Source organism: Mobula birostris, chromosome 5 (genome assembly GCF_030028105.1).
Source record: "Mobula birostris isolate sMobBir1 chromosome 5, sMobBir1.hap1, whole genome shotgun sequence".
NCBI classification, from domain to species: domain Eukaryota; kingdom Metazoa; phylum Chordata; class Chondrichthyes; order Myliobatiformes; family Myliobatidae; genus Mobula; species Mobula birostris.
In genome coordinates, this window is record NC_092374.1 from 178,881,738 (window position 1) to 178,902,798 (window position 21,061).

A 21,061-nucleotide genomic window follows, 5' to 3' on the forward strand; every position below is an offset into this window, starting at 1 on the left:
CTAGGCAGAAAATGGTTTGGCACAGCCAAGAAGGGCCAAAAGGCCTGTTTCTGTGCTGTAGTTTCTATGGTTTCTATGGAGCAGAAGTCGGCCATTCAGCCCATCGAGTCTGCTCCGCCATTTTATCATGAGCTGATCCATTCTCCCATTTAGCCCTACTCCCCCCACCCCTTCTCACCATAACCTTTGATGCCCTGGCTACTCAGATACCTATCAATCTCTGCCTTAAATACAAGGGGAACATGCGAGGAAACGTCTTCACTCTGAAGGTTGTGAGAGTGCAGAACGAGCTGCCAGCACAAGTGGTGCATGTAAGCTTGATTTCAATGTTAAAGGAAGTTTGGATAGGTACATGGATAGTAGAGGTTTGGATGGCTGTGGTCCTGGTACAGGTCAAAAGGACTAGGCAGTTTAATTGGTAGGGGACAGTCTAGATGGACTGAAGGACCTGTTTCTGTGCTGTACTTTGCAAAAAACTCCATAAGTCAGAAAATACACAAAAATTTCTGGCTACGGTAACCATAACTCCACAATGATGCAAGGAATGGCAGCAAAATACACACAAAGCTGACAAGGAAGAACAAGTGGAGAGTGAGAGGAAATTTGTTCTGCTGTTCATTAGAACAAATGTACATCCATAGAGTGATAGGGTACTAAGGCACAGAAATAGACCGTTCAGTGTTCATGCTGGAACATACTACTGAACTAGAATATGAGCCATGATCTGGAACATAAGAAAATAGCAGCAGGATAGGCCAAGCCTGCCTTGTCATTCAGTATGGGTGATCTGCTCCAGGCCTCATCTATTTCTCTGTGTAGGACCTCTGCTCGCCTTAATAAATGGGGAAGCAGGTTTAGAAGGCTGGATTGCCCATTCCTGAAGCAATTTCTCATGTCCTTAAAAAAAGAGTACAAGGAACTGACAGTGTAAATCGTCTTCCTTCTCAAAAGAGGGCACAAAAGACATACCAGAAATTGAGAGAGAGGGGGAAATAAAGTACTACTGAGAGCCATAGTCATACAGCATGGAAGTGGATCCTGTATGGATTGACCCTATCTGTGCACTTCATGCTTTTAAATACCTCTATAAGATCACCCCCAGTCTCATATGCTCCAATGTAAAAGGTCCCTACCTGCTCAACCTAACTCCATAACTCAGTCTCCGGAGTCCAAGCAGCACCCTGGTAATTCTCCTCTGCACTTTTTCCGGTTTAACAGCATATTTTCTATTCTGGGGTAACCAAAACTGAACACAATATTCCAAATGCGACCTCACCAGCGTCTAGTACAACTTCTAGTGTACAATTTACCAAAAAAAAATTGAACGCGATCCAAAACCATAAATTCTCCGACATTTAAAATGTTTCGATCTGCAACATTAATTGTGTTTATCTCTCTGTAGACACGGCTTAGGAATTTTAGGAGATTCTGTTTTCAGTTCTGGAAATCCCCTGGATTCAATTTCCTCCCCTACTTTACAATTTTGAAACTGCTGCAGTAGGGACGATATTGTTCTTGAGTCTCCAATATTCTCTAAATTCTGAGCATTGAAAATTGAAAATAAAGAAGACTGACACATTTAGGCCTCAACTGAAGTGATTGTGAGATTAACAATATGTTCAGCTTCAATCACACCGTAAATTGACTTTGGGGCCGCAGATTCTGTCGCAGGTGGATTCAGTTTCACATTTGTTTTGTTGTTTATAACAATAAATGTGTTCAGATTTGACAGGATTTCGTCAATATCAATCTAAGTACTGTTCCGGGATTTACCGAAGTTTCAGGTTCTCCTGCGGTAAGACCGGAGTCGAAAGCGCAGGCCAATTGAACTCTGAGCGATGACAGGGCTATGTTGGTTTCAGGGTGTAGGAACAAAAGTCACTTGGACTGGAGCCTGAATCGGTAATTCCGGGAATCCGTCAGATTTCTCTCTAAGCGATTTGGGAAATTAGTATAAAGATATAGCATGCGCATTTGCGCAGCTGAACGGGAGGGCGGTGACTTGTGTCAGTAACAGGCTGTGTGACTCATCGGATATTTATCCCAGGTCTGCAAACCTTGTGTTCCCTGTAAGAAGAAATGCAAAACAAGAAATGTTTAGAGCAGTTTTTAACATTAATATTGGGTAACCAGACCATTGCCAAAGGATAAACCCTAGCTGAGATTTTTTTTTTAGCATCATAGTTGGGTAACCGGGGTCATTGCAAAAGGATAATAACTAGGTGAGAGTTTATAACATAAATGTCTAATTTAATGTATAATTCGAGTTTATTGTCATATGCGCAAGTACAGATATACACAAGTGCAATAAAAGCTTATTTGTAACAGTATTACAGGCAAATAGCAACAAAACATAAATTCTACAAGTATGCACATACGACAAAAAGTCCATTTATCCTTGGATAATCTGAATCATATTTCGTTTCCGTATTTATCTTCCTATTATGTCTTTTTCTCTCTCGATTTGCAGAAATATCGTTTTGTATATGATGTTTATTTTATCGTGTAAGTTTCATAAAATGCATGTTAATTTAAGTTCATGTCAACTTATGTACTGTGCTGCTGATGCAAACAATCTAATATTCATGCCATTTGTACATTTTCAGTACATTTGTACATTTCAAGTTTATTGTCACAGGAGACTGCAAAATGGTAACTACCTAGTTAATTTTTTAGCATTATTGTGGTATGATCTGAGGCATTTTAAATGGATAAGGTGTAACTGAGCTCTGACGAGTAACGGATATACTGAATAAGCTCACCGTCCTATGAAAACACTAGAATTGGCTAGAATCCAACTGCCTCGGAATAATTATTCCACAAATACATGATTTATGAAATTCCAGCAAATCACTCTAATGTTTTGCTTGAATGTTTCATACTGTGCCTAAAGTAGATTTGTCAATGCTGTGACACAGGCAGTCGGAATTGCAGAGTGACTTTCCTTATTAAATTTTCTTAAGAGATCGCCGAGGGTCGCGTCTGAACGATCCGCCCTCGTTTCCCGGTCCGCAAACTCTACCGAGATCTTTCACCCGGAGACTGATGATGCGTATATTCTAAATATTACCATTGGTTGTGCCGAGGCAAAAGGGCGGAGTGCCGTTTTCTTATTGGTACCGGGCGGCCGGTTGGTTTCGCATAATCTGAGGGTGCAAGCGCGAGTGATCAGTCGCGGAGACCAAGAAGCGAATTTCTTTCTAGTAGCTGGAGTGTGCCGTGTGTCCGAAAATGATGCTACGTGTTCTGATCCTGCTCTCTCTCGGGTTGATTTGTGCGGCGAGTAAGTAAATTTATAAACTCGAAATTTTGCAGCTGCTGGAAATACTGAGTGATTGAAATATTGATACATTTAAGTGTCTGGAAGAACTCAGCAGGTCAGCCAGCGTCTGTGGAAAGGAATAAACCGTCTATCTTTCGGGTCGAGATTGATGAAGGATCTCAGCCCGAAACGTCAACTTATTCCTCTACGTAGATGCTACTTGACCTACTGACTTACTCCAGCACTGAGTAAATTTGTCGTTTTGGGTCTGTAGGGATTAGGCAGGGTTGGGAAAATTCTCGGGTCCTATTTGGCCCTATACTCCAGTGCCCGCTCACTGAAAGAATACCCTAGGTCCGGATTCTTAAGTCTTCGTATCAAAGGCGACCTCCCCATTTACGCTAACGCCCCAAGACCTGTGTCTGGGCTTTATTAGCCTTCGCTCAAAGAGTCCTCCACCTAACCTGTTACACCCACGTCCCCTCTCTGCTCTCTGAAAGATTTACCCATTAGCTCTATTGCCCCATGACGCTCTTGAAAGGAGAACTTCGCATTACACCCAATGCCCCCACAGCGCTCTGGAAAGCAATCCTTCCCACTGGGTGTAATGCTCAATTCCACCTCTGGTGAAACACCTTTCCATAATGTCCCATTCCCTCTCTCTGACCTTCCCACTGGTCTTAATGACCCTTGCCCTCTCTCAAAAGAAGTTGTCCTCATTAATACCAATACCTCGTGTCCCCCTCCGATTAGAGCTAATTCCCCGGGCAGGAGCCCCCACACCCCTTAAATCCCAATGTCCCATGATCTCTTTTCCAAAGGACCCTTAACCAGACTTCCCTCTCCCTCAGACCCATCAAATGTTATTTGTCCCAGTATCCCATGCATGCTCCTTTTTTTGGAAGGAATCCCTGTTCCAGTGTCACATGCCCTGCCATCACCTTAAAACCTCACGTTTATTCTCTCCTGGAGAGAACACTGCCTCTGGCCATCTGCCCCATGCCTTCAACCTGCATCACCTTTGGAAAGAATCCCTCCCATTATCCTGAATGCCCGGCTGTTGTTTCCTTCTTGATGGCCTGTCAGTTAACCCCATTCTCTGTGCCCCACTTTTGCCCCATTTGTAAGTGAGACCCACTGACCCTGGAGTTGGAAACTGTTCCTGGGGCTAGGGGGAATCGGGGAAAAGAGCTGTAGCATAGAACTGAATGTGGATGAATAGTGTTGAGATGGAAAGTAAATTCAAAGGGCTGAATGGTCTCTTGTTCCTTCTATTAGATGCAGTGGGCTTCCGCACTTTCTCTGTAAGAGCCCCAAATTACCCATCAACCTCAGTGCCCGATGTCTGGCACTTGCACTTCCCATTCCCTCTGCTGTCCGTGTGTCCTTTGTTTCTGAAAGAGGCACCCATTACTCCAGAAACCCATGTCTTTAACTCTCAGAATACCTGCCCCATTAGTACACTGCCCCTCTGGAAAGACACACCATTAATACCTTCTGCCCCCCTCTGAATGTGTTCCCATTAATGTCCTGTGCCCCCTTCATCTTGGAAAGCCCTTACCCAGTCACTTTAGACCCTATGCCCATGCTCATTGTATTTGAAAGCAGTGTTGTCCAAAGCACCATGCCCTCTCTCTGAAATCTGGCCCCATTAACCTTAATGTTCCATGTCCTCCCCCTCACAGAGTGAGCTTCCAGTTAATCTAATGTCTGATGGAACCCCTCTCTCCCTATTGGATCTGTTGCCCCTGTGAAAAGGATGAATTTGTGAAGTGTAGAGGACTGGGTATGTTTGGGAACCAACAAGTGGAAATAGTTTTGGAATCAGTACTGTGCAGCAAGAAAGGGTTAATTAATAAACTCTGGTAAAGGGGCCCAGAGGACATAACTTAACTGCAATACTACATGCAATTAGAAAGTGGTATGATTCAGACTGAAACCACAGTTTTTAATGCAAATAAAATCAACTGTAAAATTATGAGGGGAGGGTTGGCCAGAACTAATTGGGAAACTCCGTTGGAGGATATGACCTCAAATGAGCCATGGTTTGTATTTAAAGGAAAAGTACATCACTTGTAAAACATTTCTTCAAGGCAGATAGAACTAACCAAAGAAGTGGACCCATCATAGATTATGGGATAAACAGCATAATTATTTGTAATTTATGTAAATGTTTTATGTCTTTGCATTGTAATGCAAATTTCACAATATATAAGTCAGTGATCATAAACCTGATTCTGAAAGTTCAAAGTACATCTATCATCAAAGTATGTATACTATATACAAGCTTGAGATTCAGCTCCGTGTTGGCAAACTTGAAGATTGAGAATCTTTTAGAATTCAAAAAGAAATTCATCTAGAAATTGGTAAAGAAAGGCACATAGGGTAACATCCTGTAAAAGCTTATATAGTTGTGTAAAAAAGAAAACTAGCCTGGGCATGTGTGGAGCACAGTGAGAGCTGGGAGAATTTATAGCAAAAATCGAGCTGCTGGAGGAACTTAATAGATCAGGCAGCTTCCGTGGTGGGGGCTGGGGGGGGGGGGAAATAGGCAGCTGATGTTTTGGTCCAAGACTCTTCAACCAGACTAAATGAGTAGAGGGGAGATAGTATGAAGAAGTGGGCTGAGAGCTGACAAGCGATCGGTGGATCCAGCTGAGGAAAGTTTGATTGGCAGTTGAAGTCAGTTGGGGGAGGGAAAGTGTAGATAGGCTCGGAGGTGATAGGTGGAGGTGACAAAGGGCAGTCAGTATATGGTGGAATCTATTACCAAAGAAAGATGCAACATGGAGTCAAATAAGGGAGATAGGGCAGTCAGTTGCAAGAAAGTAAAAGAAATAAATATGAGTAAAAGGGATAGAACTAAAAAGTAGTTCCTGAAAGCAGGTAAGTTCCAAAGATCCCATGATCTACATAGTGGACCTTTGAAGGGATGATGACAGTCTGGTTATCATCTAACAAAATTTTGTAGATTCTGAAATGGACCTTGCAGACTGGAGTGTAGCAAATATGACCCCACCATTTAGGAAAGAAGGAGAGTGACAACTGGAAGCTACCAATCTGTTAGACTTACAGTACAATGGAACACGGGAAAATTGTGAGTTCTACAATAAAGTATGTAATATCAAGACACTTAGAAAATAATTTGACAAATTGGACTCATCATAGATTGAAGAAAGTAAAATCCTGTTCAACAAATTTTATTGGTGTTACTTGAGATGTGTCAAATAAGGGGGATTCAGTGGGTGGGTAAGGTCCCACGCAGCAAGTTAGAACAGATAGAATTGAGGATAATTACATCTATGGATTGGAGTTGGCTAACACATAGGGAATAATAGGAATAAGTGGAATATCTGGTGGCTTACTTAAGGAAGGATGTGCTTGCTATGGAGGGACATATTGAGGTATAATAACAATTCACCTCACTGGTTACTGGGGTGGCAAGGTCTGTAATTTGAAAAGTAATTGAGTGCTCAAAGCTTTATAAGTATAAGGGCTCGACAGTGTTTATATCAGGAGGATGTTTATACTGGCTAAAGAGCCTAGACCAGCGGTCCACAACCACCGGGCCGTAAAGCATGTGCTACCAGGCTGCGAGGAAACGATATGAGTCAGCTGCATCTTTACTCATTCCCTGTCACGCACTGTTGAACTTGAACATAGGGTTGCCAACTGTCCTGTATTTGCCGGGACATCCCGTATATTGGGCGAAATTGGTTTGTCCCCGTATTTCCCCCGCTAAGGTAGAGCGTTCCTATGAAACCTTTTGTGCCGAAATGGTGTGAAGTGAAGAAGCAATTACCATTAATTTATATGGGAAAAATTTTTGAGTGTTCCCAGACCCTAAAATAACACTAGCATATAGTAAAAGCAGGAATGATATGAAAAATACACAGCCTATATAAAGTAGAAATAATGTATGTACAGTGTAATCAGGAAGATTAAGCCAAAACCGATTTGTGGGGGGAATAAATTGGCATGTACGCGCATGTGCACGTCACATATGCACACACAGGAGCCTGCGCAAGGCTTCATGGTCATGGTAGTCTTTATCAGGGTAAATACAAGCGTATCGTCAACACACGCAAAAAATGCTGGTGAACCCGGCAGGCCAGGCAGCATCTATAGGAAGAGGTACAGTCGACGTTTCGGGCCGGGACCCTTCGTCAGGATTCGACTGCTATTTTTGTCCCTTATTTGGGAGTGAGAAAGTTGGCAACCCTAACTGTAAAAGATGTTGAGGTGAGTTTAACCCTAATTGAACTTGAACACCCTGCCCTCCCACTGGTCGGCCGGTCCGCAAGAATATTATCAATATTAAACTGGGCCACAGTGCAAAAAAGGTTGGGGTCCCCTGGTCTAGACCTAGAGTCACATTCTCCAAACTAATGTGTAGTTACATGAGTGCATGAGAATTATCTTCACAGAGTGGCTGGTGTGCCTTTGAAATTCTCTGCCCCAGAACTGTAGAGGTTTAGTCATTGGTACATTCAAAACAGGTTGCTAGATTCTGGTGAACTGAGGGAATTGAGAGATATGGGGTTAGTCTAAGAAGATGGTGTTAAGATAGAAGACCAGAGGCAATGTTGTTGAATGGAAGAACAGACTGGAGGGGCTGAATGGTGTGCTTCACGTTTAGTTTCTCTCTATTAACTTCAAAGCCACTTCACCCTCTTACTGAAAGCTCTGCAGTGTCTGTATTGTCTTTCCTCTTTTTGAAGGCTCTCAAGTAGTTCCAGTGCCCCACTGCCCTTTCTCTGAAAGAGTTCCCTCATAGTCTAGGTCCTTATCAAAGTGCCAGTTGACTGAACCTTGGACTGTATCAGGCGGCAGTGTGTCATAATTACTCTCCACAGTTGGCCGTAGGTGTTTGTGCAATACTTGGCAAGCATTTTTATTGCATTTCCACACTTAAGTGTTATGAAGAAACCATCCCTAAAACAGATTCCTTTAGCAAACTGATTTTAACTATGTATGTATTTGTATACAGTAGATGTGTATGTGTGTATACATTATTGTGTCTTTAATGCAGTGTGAACAGAATCCATTGCCATGATCTGACATTGATACACAAGGGCTTCATACAATATCCGTATTTCCCTATTTCCTTCTAACATATCAGTCGGCCATTCTGCCTGTCAAGTCTGTCCTAGCTCACAGAGCAATCCCATTCCTCTACTGATTTTTATGGTAATCAATTCTGGATTGCCTTCAGTTCCACCACACACTTGCACATTAGGAGCAGATTACAGTGTGTAAATCTTGTGTGCCTTCGTGATGCTCATTCACCACAACTTCAAACTTGCCTGCCTTGTTTAGATTTCAGTTTAAGATTTTAAATTCATCTTTCTTCACATAGCAACTTCACTTTTTTTTGTATCTCCTGAGCTGCTGTTCGTACATGACTTCACAATATTTTTGATTTTTGTGTGGCTCTTCTATGGCTGACAGACCCTGACTAATATACGAACAACTTCATTAAGTGGGGGGAGTGAGGATCTTGGCACAGTGAATAAATATTCTGATGAAACTCTGAATATCACTCAGGTTGGACCATCAGACTTTCTGGACTTTTGGATATTCTTTTAATTAATACCTCAATGTACATTTAATTCAGTTTTTTAAAAAAGAGATTACATAGTATTATACTAGGTTTCCCTTGAAACAATTAAGCTTAAAGAGAGTGCAGAAACTCGGGCTGCAGTAGTTGGAAAAAAGAGCACAGGAACTGGGTGCCGGAGAGTGGAAAAGAAATGTGTTAGTAAGTGAACCAGATGTTGAAGTGTTGGATTTTCTAAATAGCATATCATTTATGCTTTACTATGGTTGTAAAGTTTTGATTTGTTGATTCTTGGAATTGAGTGTGTGTGGGGGGGGTGAGGGGGTTGCTCTATAAATCAGAGTTTGTTACCCCCCCCACCACCACCTTGAGAAGACAGTCATAAGCAACCTTAAACTACCACCTTCTGTTTAGCGAGTGCACCTGCCCTATGTAAGGTGTCCGAGGATGGTAGGTCAGGTGAGTGCATGATAAAGTAATCTCTCATCACCTAGTGTTCTGGCCTAAATAGTTCCCTTTCAGTGGCCTAAATCAAAACTAGAAAACAGTAGAATCAGTTAGTTGGTGGCACCTGTAAAGAGAGAAACAGGGTTGAGTTTCAGGTTGGTAAGTTGAATTGGGGAAAATTAGTTAACAGGCATATATGGTGAAGTGGGGTGGATGGAAGAACACCACCCCAATCAACGTATAAGGCTCCATTGTAAATGGATGCCACAGATTGGAATAGACTAGCAGAGGATAGAAGGATGTTGATTTGACAGGAGGAAGTGAAAATGGAGAAGGTGCTGAGGAAAGAAATAAAGACAAACTCTTCATTGTGAAATGTGCAATACCAAATGTAGCATCTACTGGAAATCTGAAATAAGGGAATCTATTTGGAGAGCCCAAAGAGAAGAATACTGTCTTCAGAAGTGGTCAGGGAATGAAAAGTGAAAAAATGCAGATACTGGAAATCTGAAATATAAACAGAAACTGTCAGAAACATCCAGATCAGGCCTCATCTACAAAAGGAAGGAAACATAATGGTCCACATCAAAATCATGAGCAGTCACAGATCTGAAACACCAAACATACCTCCTTCCTCATAGATACAGCCCAATCTACCAAGCAGTCCCTGCTTCCATTGAAATTGATAATGTCTAACACAAACTGGAAAGCCCGGCTATCTGAAATTGTTGAATTTGACATTGAATAACCTATTCAGATGAAAATTGATATAAAAGTAAAGACATAGAGTCAGAGTGAGAATGCTGTGGAAATTTACAAGATGTAGGAAGTTGAAGGTTATTTTTGTGAACTGAACAGAGCGGTCCTGCCAAATGGCCACTCAGTCTGCAGTGGTTGCCGAGGAAACCATGTTGTTCAAGTTTCAAGGTAAATTTATTATCAAAGTACATATATGTCACCATATACAACCCTGAGATTTGTTTTCTTGTAGGCATATTTAGTAGGTACAAGAACCATAATAGAACCAGTGTAAGACCACATTGCACCCAACAGGGTAGGAAACAACCAATGTGTAAAAAACAAACTGTGCAAATTCAAAGGATAAAAAATAAGCAACAAACATCAAAAATGTGTGATGACGTGCCCTTGAAAGTGAGTGCATAGGTTGTGGGAACAGTTCAGTGATGGGTAAATGAAGTTCAGTGATGGGTAAATAAAGTTAAGTGAAGTTATTCCCACTGGTTCAAGCGCCTAGTGGTTGAGGGGTAATAACTGATCCTGAATTTGCTGGTGTGAGTCCTGAGGCCCCTGTACCTCCTTCCTGGTGGCAGCAGCAAGAAGAGAGCATGACCTGCATGGTGGGGTTCCCTGATGATGGATGCTACGTTACTGCTACAGCATTCCATGTGGATGTGCTCAGTGGAGGAGAGGGCTTTACCCATGATGGACTGATCAATTTAGCATGGTCAACACCATGTTAAATGGTGCAGGTAGACATCAGCTTCACTTGGAAGGAGCCTTTGACACCCAAGTTGGTGAGAAGGAAAGGGATGAGAGGGTGAGTGCTGCATTTCATGTAGTTCGTGGTTCATGGTGGAACGATGTATTGTGAAGGGCAGTTGGTTGGATGAGTTTGGGCCGTGAGATTCAACGAGGAGACAGGAATCCACAAGAGGGGTGAAATATGTCTGGTGGTAGATGATGTATTAAATTTGGACACTGGACAGTTAGATGGAGAAGGGGTTGGGGAATGTTTTAATTTCTCTGACCAGGATGTGGAGAAGTTGGAAGCATAATGGCTGCAATGATTACCAGTGATATCGATTACCAAGGAAGGACAACAGTGACAGCGGAAAAACATTACCAATAGATTCCTGACTTGTCATACATCAGCCAATTAAGAAATATATCACCTAGCCTTCATTATGAGTCTAAATCCTGAAATGTCTGCTCCAACAGCATTGTGGGAGTGCCTTTAACAAAAAGACTAAAATTATTGTAAAAGAATATCATTTTATCTGAGGGAAAAAAATTGGGTGTTGCTAGTGATATCTGATTTTCATCATCATCATCATGTGCCATGCCCAGTTTGAGCTTTGACTGCCATGGCCCACACACTCCTGTTTCGGGTCAAGTGGATCAATTCATTGGTATTCATTTCCAGTTCTCTGGCTGCTGTCGCCATCATCATTTGTCTTTGTTTTCTTCTTGCTTTCTTCCCTTCAATCTTTCCCATAATTACCATGCATTCTAACTCCACTTTGCTAATCACATGTCCAATGAAGTTACGTTGCCATTGGACATGTGATTAGGAAAGAGGAGTTAGAATGCACAGTAATTATGGGAAATGTTTTTCATACATAAATGAAATATAGGGGAAGCACCCAGATGGATTGTCTCGTGAGCAGGAACACAGGACAGGTAGAATAATTTTTCCAGGGGAATTGTCAAATACTAGAGGGCACAGGTTTAAGGTGAGATGGGGGAAGTTTAATGGAGACATTCAGTGCAAGTTTTCTTAAAGCAGAGAGTGGTGCGTGCCTGGAACTCAATGCTGGAATAGGTTCAGCAATGTTTAAAAGAAATTTAGCCAGACACATGAACAGGCAGAGAATGGAGGTGTAGAGAGCATATGCAGACAGATGGATTAGTTGGACTGGCATAATAGTCGGCCAGACATAGTCAGCTGAAAAGCCTGTCCTGTGCTACACTAGTCTATGTTCTAGGGGCAAGCTTGTGATGGGATTTTTAGTGTAGGAGACTCATAATGATACCAGAATTTGAATGGACTTTATTACATGCACTCACTGTGACCCTCCTGTGTATCTGCAGGTGTAAGTTCACCACAGGTCAACGTCTACACCTACAAACCCATCGTGACAGGTGAAAAGAACGTTCTCCTTTGCCATGCCAAGGAATTCAGCCCACCCAACATCAAGCTGGAATTGCTGCAGGATGGTGCTGCGATACAAAACACCAAACAATCTGACATCAGCTTTGAACCAAACTGGAAATTCAAATTGACCACTTATGTTGAGATCTTCCCCAAGGAAGGAGCGCAGTATGCCTGCAGGGTGCTGCACAATGGCGATACTAAAATTGTTAAACTTGGTGAGTAAAACATGTGATCCTCATCAATCATATGACAATGGATCCCCGTTACTTGGGAGACTTTGGGACCAGTACATTCTAGCCCAATTAAGCTATTGCCCCAATTAGCTGAAGTTTCATGGAAATATTTAATAAGATATTTAAAAAAGTCAAACTACCATTTAACTGAGTAACAAATTATGTATTTAAATGAAATATAGAACAAATTAGAACACTACCAAAACTACTATAAAACTCTGTATTAGTTCCTAATAGTTATTGTGAATCTTAGTGTACGGCACATGTTCTCTTGATTGACTGTACATGAACAAAATTAGTGCAGACAGTTCGTGTAGATAATGGATGCCTTCAGACAATGTTTTCGAGGATGCCATCCTCCAAATCATCATTGTCATTGTAACATTCAAAATGATTGTCAATACCTTCAAATTCTTAGTAGTTTCTAACTTGTTAAAGTAGTGAAATCATTTCATTTTCACTCCTAGCGATTTCTGGTGTCTTCAAGCCTGAATGCTTGAAACTGCAGTCATTCGTTCCCCTCCCCCCCCCCACCATCCCTTCCCACCGATCTCCCTCCCGGCACTCATCCTTGTAAGCGGAACAAGTGCTACACATGCCCTTACACTTACTATTTAAAAACTACAGTGTAGTGTCTAAAGGCAACATGACATGCATGCCACTGATGTTAGTTAGAAACTGTTCTGTAACAGTTTCCCGTCCCAATTAAGTGGCAGGGGACTACCAGCAATTTTCTTGATTTGATTTTGTTCTTCAAAGAGTTGTCCCGAATAAGCTGCAGTCCTGAATAACCGATGGCCCCGATTAACCTGAATCCGCTATAAGTCTCCGATTATCTGACACACTCAGGACTTCGATGGTGTTGGACTGCCAGGTTTTCTTGACAATTGAAAGTTGTCGTATTCGCAAAGCAGTTTAGATTCATTTTTTTTGTATGTTACATGGTATTGCAATACGTTTTCGGTGAACACAGTAAGTGCAACAGGAACTTGAGGCCCAGGGCACCTGTGAATTCTAGAGGATCCCAAGGAACTGGGATCCTAGTAAGTTTTATGGGAGTGCAGGTAGTATCATTGATGAGATAGATAATAAACCTACTGCCTAATCTAATAAAAATAGCAGATTATTACAGCTGAACTGTATATAAGCATACATTCTTTACTCCAATATGCACAATTAAGCTTTAATAACAAGTTCTTCTCCACCTAATATCAAAACTTAATTAGATTCTACCCTGGAAAATTCCCAGGTATCGTTTAATCCTTAAATAATCACCTGAATTCCTGCTTAGACCTCATTTCCAGGTACCATGTGTAGGTGTCTGGCCTAAAGTTCAGTAATGTAACGTACCTATAACTAACATATACTGACCATTTTTCTCCCCTAAAATAAAGCAAATTCAAATGAGATGTTAACAAGGCAATGTGGAGGGTGGCCAAGATACCCAAAGGAAATATTTTTTTTAATGAAGCTGTGAAAATTTTTATGATGGGAAGTGGATTTAAGGCCCCATCCACAATCCAAACCTGTGACTCTGCTCAAGACTGTATGAAATGTCAGTGTAGTTTCTGTGGTCATGTGTTTGAAATGAGCCTCAACCCTTAACCTGTGATTTGGCTGAGTGTCTTACAATGGAGCTATGCTACTCCCTGAAATCGGGCTGTAGGATACGGTATCGATGCAACAATTTTCTCGATACAGGCCCGGAGCATGTTTTCCAAAACCTGTCTGACTTAGCCAATTGTCAGCACTCAGCAAATAGAACACTTCAACACTGGAGGTAGCCCTTCATTTCACCATGTCCATGCCAACAATCAGAAGAATCTGACTAATTTCACCTCAAACTTCAAAGTAAATTCATTATTAAAGTACAGATATGTCACTATATACAACCCTCAAATTCATTTTCTTGCAGACCTACTCATTAAATTCAATAGCCATAATCAATGAAAGACCACACAAGCGGAGAGGACAACCAGTGTATTTGACATTTCCAGACAGGATTTTATCTGCCTCGTAGATGCCTCTCATAGTTTTATATACCAAAAATTGTACTTTGAGGTGCACTGTGTGAATAATTTGAGACACAACTTGATAATGGTGACAGGAAGCTTTAGGTCCCTGGTTCCCAGATCATCCTTCCACTGTGGACATACTCAAGTTGTGGATTCACGTATGATTTGGTTGATCGTTGCTATTAGTCAGCGGCTCCATTAGCAGTGGATCTTGCAGTTGACATGATGGTGTATGGAAACTTCAACAGACTTTGGTCACTTAGTCCACTAATATCTATGCATCGTTCTCATCTCTTCTGTTCACTAATCATGTGTTTTTCCCTGCTTTCACTTACAGAATCCTAAGCTGTTGCGCCACAGGTAAGCAAACTCTGACACTTCTTGTTTTTACTGATGATAATATTCTGGCCTAATGTTCAGCTTCTTCACTCTCTTTTGTCTTGCAGGCCTGACAGGAATGGATTGACTTCAACATTTTATCTTTTCAACATTATAGCATGTTTTGATCTGGCTGTTAAAGCGGGAAAAAAATATTACAGTCTGTCTTGAAATAACATTGAAGAATTATTCGATCAATATAAACTTGTAATTAATGTTTGCTCCTTATTAATTTTGCTGATGACCAGTCAATATGTTTCTTACAATAGTCCATTCGAAATTAAATTTTCCTTCCATTTGCTGCAGAGGACTGGCCTGTAAATCATGGCTTATAGAAGCAACTAGTAATATTCTTCCTCCTCCTCCTCCTCCCCCTCCACCTCATTCAATAGTACTTGACCCATCGACCCATCCTATGGATTGTTGTACTCATTCGCACACAGCATGATTTACAGCAACTCTAACCTGTGCCAGCCCACCCAGACCAATTTAGTTTAGAATCCAGGTGTGATGCTGCTTTTGGAACATCTCTGGCCAACCCTACTTGTGCATCTTTCCTACGGTTCCCATTCCACTTTGGTGACTTGCAGGACCGAGTTCCATTTCTAGCTGTTGGGTTTTGTTATTGATTGAAGCAACGCGGGTGCAATATGTCAAAAATGCTTTTTTTAAAATCATAGTTGCATTAACTGCTCAGTTTTGTGGGGGGATTTATCATTAATGTTAATTGGCTTTTTATGTGTAAATCACTGGATAAGTGAATAAAATACATTTTACCTTATCTCCTTGTTTTCTCATTTGTGACTCCAAGAACAAAGAACCAATCAATGTCAGTGTTTGTATCAAGAATACAAAAAACAGCAACTACCACTTACATAATGTTTTCAATTTCTGAAGCAGTTACAAACAAGAGAAAATCTGCAGATGTTGGAAGTCCAAGCAATACACACAAAATGCTGGAGGAGCTCAGCAGGTCAAACAGCATCTATGGAAAAGGGTATCATCAATGTTTTGGGCCAAGATCCTTCATCAGGACTGGAGAGAAAAAAAGATAAGTCAGAGTTAGAAGGTGGGGGAAGGGAAGGAAGAAACAGAAGGCGATAGGTGAAACTGGAAGGGGTGAAGTAAAGAGCTGGGAAGTTGATTGGTGAAAGAGATACAGGGCTGGAGAAGTGGTTATCTGATGGGAGAGGATAGAAACCCATGGAAGAAAGAAAAGGGGGCGGAGCACCGGCGGGAAGTTTGCCATGTGAGGTGACATTAAGCAGGTTAGGTAGCTTTTGAGGAAAGGGAGCTTTGAGATTTCCATACAATGGTGTCAAATTTATTGTCATATGTACAACTGCTATGAAAAATTTGCAGCAGGGTCACAGGCACATAGCATTAGAGACATAACATTGACAAGAAGAATATAAATTAGACAAGAAGGAAAACAATCACGACAAACAAAAATCCATCGTAGTACAAAGTTCTCACAGTGTTGCCATACAGAGGGAGTGATTAAGGTCGTCATTAGGGAAAAAAGGACTTTCATGTCATCAAATGACCTGGGGTTGATTGACCTTGTGTTTTGATATGTGTAGTTTGCACATTTTCCTGGTGAGTGTTTGGGTGCTTGATGGTTGGCATGAATGTGATGGGCCAAAGGGCCTGTTGTGTGACTCCACCAGCAGCTCTGCTGTGAACTGCCCAAGAGCTGTTTGTGCTGACCATAAAGCAGCCATCTGCATGAGCCATATCTACATGAACACCATGCTTCATTCTCCCCATCCTCCCCAGGTTGTACAGTACCATTTTCCATACACTCGGGGCAACTTACAGTTACATCTTTGCGACGTGGGAGGAAACAGGAGAATGCTGGGGAATTCTGCACGGTCACAGGGAGAACTTGCAAACTCCACATCAACAGCACCTGTGTTCAGGATTGTACTAGAGTCACTGGAGCTATGAGGTAGTGACACTATGCTGCTGCTGGTTTGCAATGATAATTGAGGAGGAGGATCTGAACGGATTCAGGTTAATATGTTGTGGTAGCGGTCGATAGATAATTGGGTAAGGAGCCAGAGAAATATTTCAGTTTCCCTGAGGAGTGGCACAACACAGCAATGTGGTGCACGCCTAGCTGCCCCCTCAGGAATGATAAAGAATAATTAATAGGAACAATGGTAGGGATAGCCACATCCTATGTGAGAGGGTTCAGATGAACCAGCAGGGAAAGTTTTATCACAATGCACAAAGTTTACAAAATGGGTAAATTTCATCCTGTACTGCAAGATAACATTAGCACTTCAGTCACACACAATAATGAGAGATACTAGATACTGAGTCCCAGCACAGTGAACAACATACTACTAGTGAACTATGGGGAATAGGGATGAGTACATGAGCATTTTGTCACTGTGGAGTATCACAAGCCAGTACTGTCTGGGTGGGTGGGTATTCATTCTGAAACTCCGGATTAATTTTTGATACTGTGTGACTGTAGCTTGGTCTTTGATACCATGAGAATAGGGGTTGGGTATTTAATATCACAGGACTGGGGTTGGGTCTTTGAAACTGTGAAACTGGCAAGTGGGTCTTTAATACTGGGATCTTAAGTTTGGGTCTTTACTCTGAAACTGTGGACCGGGGTTTGTTATAATTTTGTGCGACACTGAACCCCAACAATTATCCATTGCCCCACGCCACTCATTTAAGTTTGAAAATAAGGAGCTGAAGAGAAAGGGAGCTCGGAGAGAAGCAACGTGGGAATAGGCTCTTTGGCTCACCCAGTACATAAGCACCCATTTACGTTCATACTAAATTCATCTGTAGTTTTATTTTCCCCACATTGTCAGCAGTTCCCCTCTTTCTGTCACTCACCTACACAGTTGAAGTGATTTACAGAACGTGTGCCATACGATTGTTCATTGCACTATAGTTTACTGACCACAGGTTCACTTCAATTAAATATATTTCCAAGCAAACTAGTCACAAAATTCTGGACCCTGGGAACCAATGCTTCACTCTGCAACTGGGTCCTTGACCTACTGACTAACAGACCACAACCTGTAAGCTTAAGTGGCAATATGTCTGTCATGATTATTCTGAACAATGGTGCTCCACAAGGTTACGTTCTCAGCCCCCTGCTCTGCCCCTTGTACACTCATGACTGTGTGGCTGGACTCTGCTCTACAGGTTTGCAGATGATAGAACATTAGTGGGCCATACCTCCTATAACAATGAGTCAAAGAACAGGAAAGAGATAGGGGCTTAGGAGCTTAGCAACATGGTATCACGACAACATCAATACCAGCAAAACAAAATAGCTGGTTATTAATTTCAGGAAGGGGGTGAGGTGGTGCACATGCTCCTGTCTACATCAACAGTGTTGAGGTTGAGAGGATTGAGAGTTTCAAGTTCTAGGAGTGAATATCACAAACAGCCTGTCTTGGTCCAATGACATTGATATCACAGCCAAGAAACCTCTTCAATGCCTCAGGAAGCTAAAAGAAATTTGGCACTTCCCTGTCGACGTGACCAATTTTATTGATGCACCATAGAAAGTATCCTATCTGGATGTATAACAGCTAGGTATGGCAATTACTTTGCACACGACTAGAGAAGAACTGCAAAGACTTGTGGATGCAGTTCAGCACACCATGGAAGCCAGCCCCACATCTATAGACTCTGACTGTACTTCTTTCTGCCTCACTAAAGCAGTCAGCTTAATCAAAGACCACATCTACCCCAGATTTCTCTCTATCCCACTCTCCCTTTGGACAGAAGATACAAAAGAATGAAAGCATGTCCCACCAGGCTTAAGTTCAGCTGCTACCCACCATTAAATAATACCCCCACACAATAAGTTGGACCCTTGACCTCACAATTTACCCAATTATAATCTTGCACTTTATTTACTTGCAGTGCACGATCTCTGTAAAATGTTTCAGTTCATCCTCCATTGTGCAAAGATTTCAGCTTGATGAATCAAATGCAAAACAAGACTTTGCGTTTGTATTTTGGTACAATTGACATAATAAAGCAATTCAAATTTCAATTTTTCCATTGTAAATTCCATCAGGTCTGTAGGAAAGTGGTAGAAGCTGCTGAGCGGAGAGCTGCTGACAATGTAAAAATTGGGATTAATGGAGAATTAGTGTAAATGGATGTTGATGTCAGTGCAGACTGGATGGTCTGAGGGGCTGTTTCCGTGCTATCCCTGTCCATGACAACCCTGAAGTCAGGAATCAACCTAGCGATCTCTGAAATGGACCTTAATCTCCTTCCCTAAAATGAACCAAAACTGTGCTCCAGGTGTGGCATGTGAAACAAGACTTACCTAATTTTTTGTCTTCCTTGTAATAAAGGCCAAAGTCAGTTGACCTCCATGTTTATGTGCTGCACCCGATCCTAACTCTATTTATACAAGGACACCCAAATCTTTTTGAAATCTCCCGCACCATTTAATTTACATCGCTGGGAGATCACTAAAGGCTCCCAGACGGGGAGAGGGGGAGAAATACCTGCAAGAATACTGAGATATTAATAGCAGGGGATTTCAACTATCTTCATATAAACTGTTTACAGCATATACATAACAGTGGTTCATAATCACTGGTGGAGTGGGAAGTATGGACAATACAACCCCTTCGAAAGGCCTTGCATTGGAAGTACTTAACTTCAACCACAGTGGTTCAACACTGAGGTGAGAGAAGTCTGTCCAGGAGCTCAATGGCTTCCAAATCTAGCGGCATGGGAGTCAAGACATCTGCACCTCCTGCCTGATGGTAGTGGCAAGTAGAGAGGGATACTGGTCAAATATGGGCAGATGGTGCTGAACACCTGCTTATTTTCTGCTCTTGGCCTCAATAATTTCTTCTTGTAAGGTTTCATGGTGGTTGGCTACCAATAAGGTGCAGTATCTCGACATATTGAATTGGAGTGTGGAGCAAAGAGACAGGAGGTAAACCCACTAAATTCCCCCCTCCCCAAAAATAACTCAAATCATATCAAAAAGTCTAATGCGTTTCAGGAAGTCAAATACAAAAACTTTCCATGTTAAGCAGTGTCCCAAAAATCACAATTTAGCAATGAGATGTTTCCTTTGCACCTCATTGGAACTGCATTCAAACAATGCATGCTGCACCATTTCTGAAGAAGTGCACTCACTACAAATGCCAGTATTATGCACATTAATTCTGAACAAGGAATTATTTAGCCTAGTATGCCCAATACAGGAATGTGTAAGTGTAACCTCTTCTCTCCTTTTGTACCCATCTCCCAAATGAGTTCCCACTATACCGTGCATGTTATATAAATGATGCCCTTTCTTTTCCTTGACCCAACTTTGCTGCCACATTGATTGAATAGACTTTTTAATTATGGCTTTCACCACCTTCCCCCCCCCCCAACTTTTATGCAAAGGCATCACTGGATTTATAAGGTTAAAATGATTGCTTGGCTAGAATGTCTGCCATCCTATATCCTTCAACCCCAACATGGGAAGGGACCTATGTTCTCTCTAAGCTGTGCACGTGTGCATGCGCACACACGTTTTTCAACCAGCGCACAAAGGAAATTAATGTGTGCACAATAGATTAATTACCTAAAATGATTTAGTAATTAATAATTATACTTACTGAAAATAATCTTTTAGCTAAATGTTTCTGTTAACTAGTTAGTCGGTTTTTCAAATACCACAATGCGCCTCACCTTTCCTTTTCCGGTTTGTACAGCTGCATCACAGCGGCAGCCATCTTTGGCAGACAGTGTTCATATCGTAATGTTTACAAAGATCTGTTTGAAATCCTATAGATAGCTGGTAAATAGATATTTGGTAAATCTTTAATAAATGCCTTAAATTCTTGTCCATTAGATAATGGGCTTCTGGTATTACAGTAATATTAGAAAAACATTTACAACCCTCCTTTGAAGTCTAAACATTATTTACTCCTCCTGTAAGGCATCATTAATAACTTACAGAGTTACGGTAAGTGTTTTGTTTCTGGATGTTCTTCTGCAGCTTTTAATATAATTTTTTTCTGTCCTATTTTCTGTTTGTCCTATATAATTTACCACATCTACCATGAAAGTGACAAATTTTAGCTTATAAGTTAATCCTTTGTTATAAAATCATGCATTTTACGCACTGTCCCTAAACTATCTCGATATTAGTAGGTCCCTTTGACACTGTCTTCTATACTTCCTGCAGAGCCTCTGCATATGATATGCCCACTTTCACCTGAACATATTGCACTTCCTCAGCTTTCTGATATACAGGACACCAGG

The 21,061-nt window shown here is 41.5% G+C and overlaps 1 protein-coding gene across 1 annotated transcript; it reads left to right on the top strand.

Moving 5' to 3' along the window:
• Nucleotides 1-3,124: 3,124 nt before the first annotated feature.
• Nucleotides 3,125-15,572, top strand: LOC140198078 (beta-2-microglobulin-like). Its single transcript, XM_072258954.1, has 4 exons — nucleotides 3,125-3,283; nucleotides 12,102-12,380; nucleotides 14,751-14,773; nucleotides 14,860-15,572. Exons 1-3 carry the CDS (start codon nucleotides 3,232-3,234, stop codon nucleotides 14,756-14,758), a joined length of 339 nt encoding a protein of 112 aa, XP_072115055.1. The 5' UTR covers nucleotides 3,125-3,231; the 3' UTR covers nucleotides 14,759-14,773; nucleotides 14,860-15,572.
• The last annotated feature ends 5,489 nt before the right edge of the window (nucleotides 15,573-21,061 follow it).

What these genes read in the sequence shown, in the direction of transcription:
- LOC140198078 (XM_072258954.1), top strand. Translation starts at nt 3,232, where the DNA reads ATGATGCTACGTGTTCTGATCCTGCTCTCTCTCGGGTTGATTTGTGCG. An exon ending in CGGGTTGATTTGTGCGGCGA is followed by an intron (nt 3,284 to 12,101) that starts GTAAGTAAATTT and finishes GTGTATCTGCAG; the next exon opens with GTGTAAGTTCACCACAGGTC.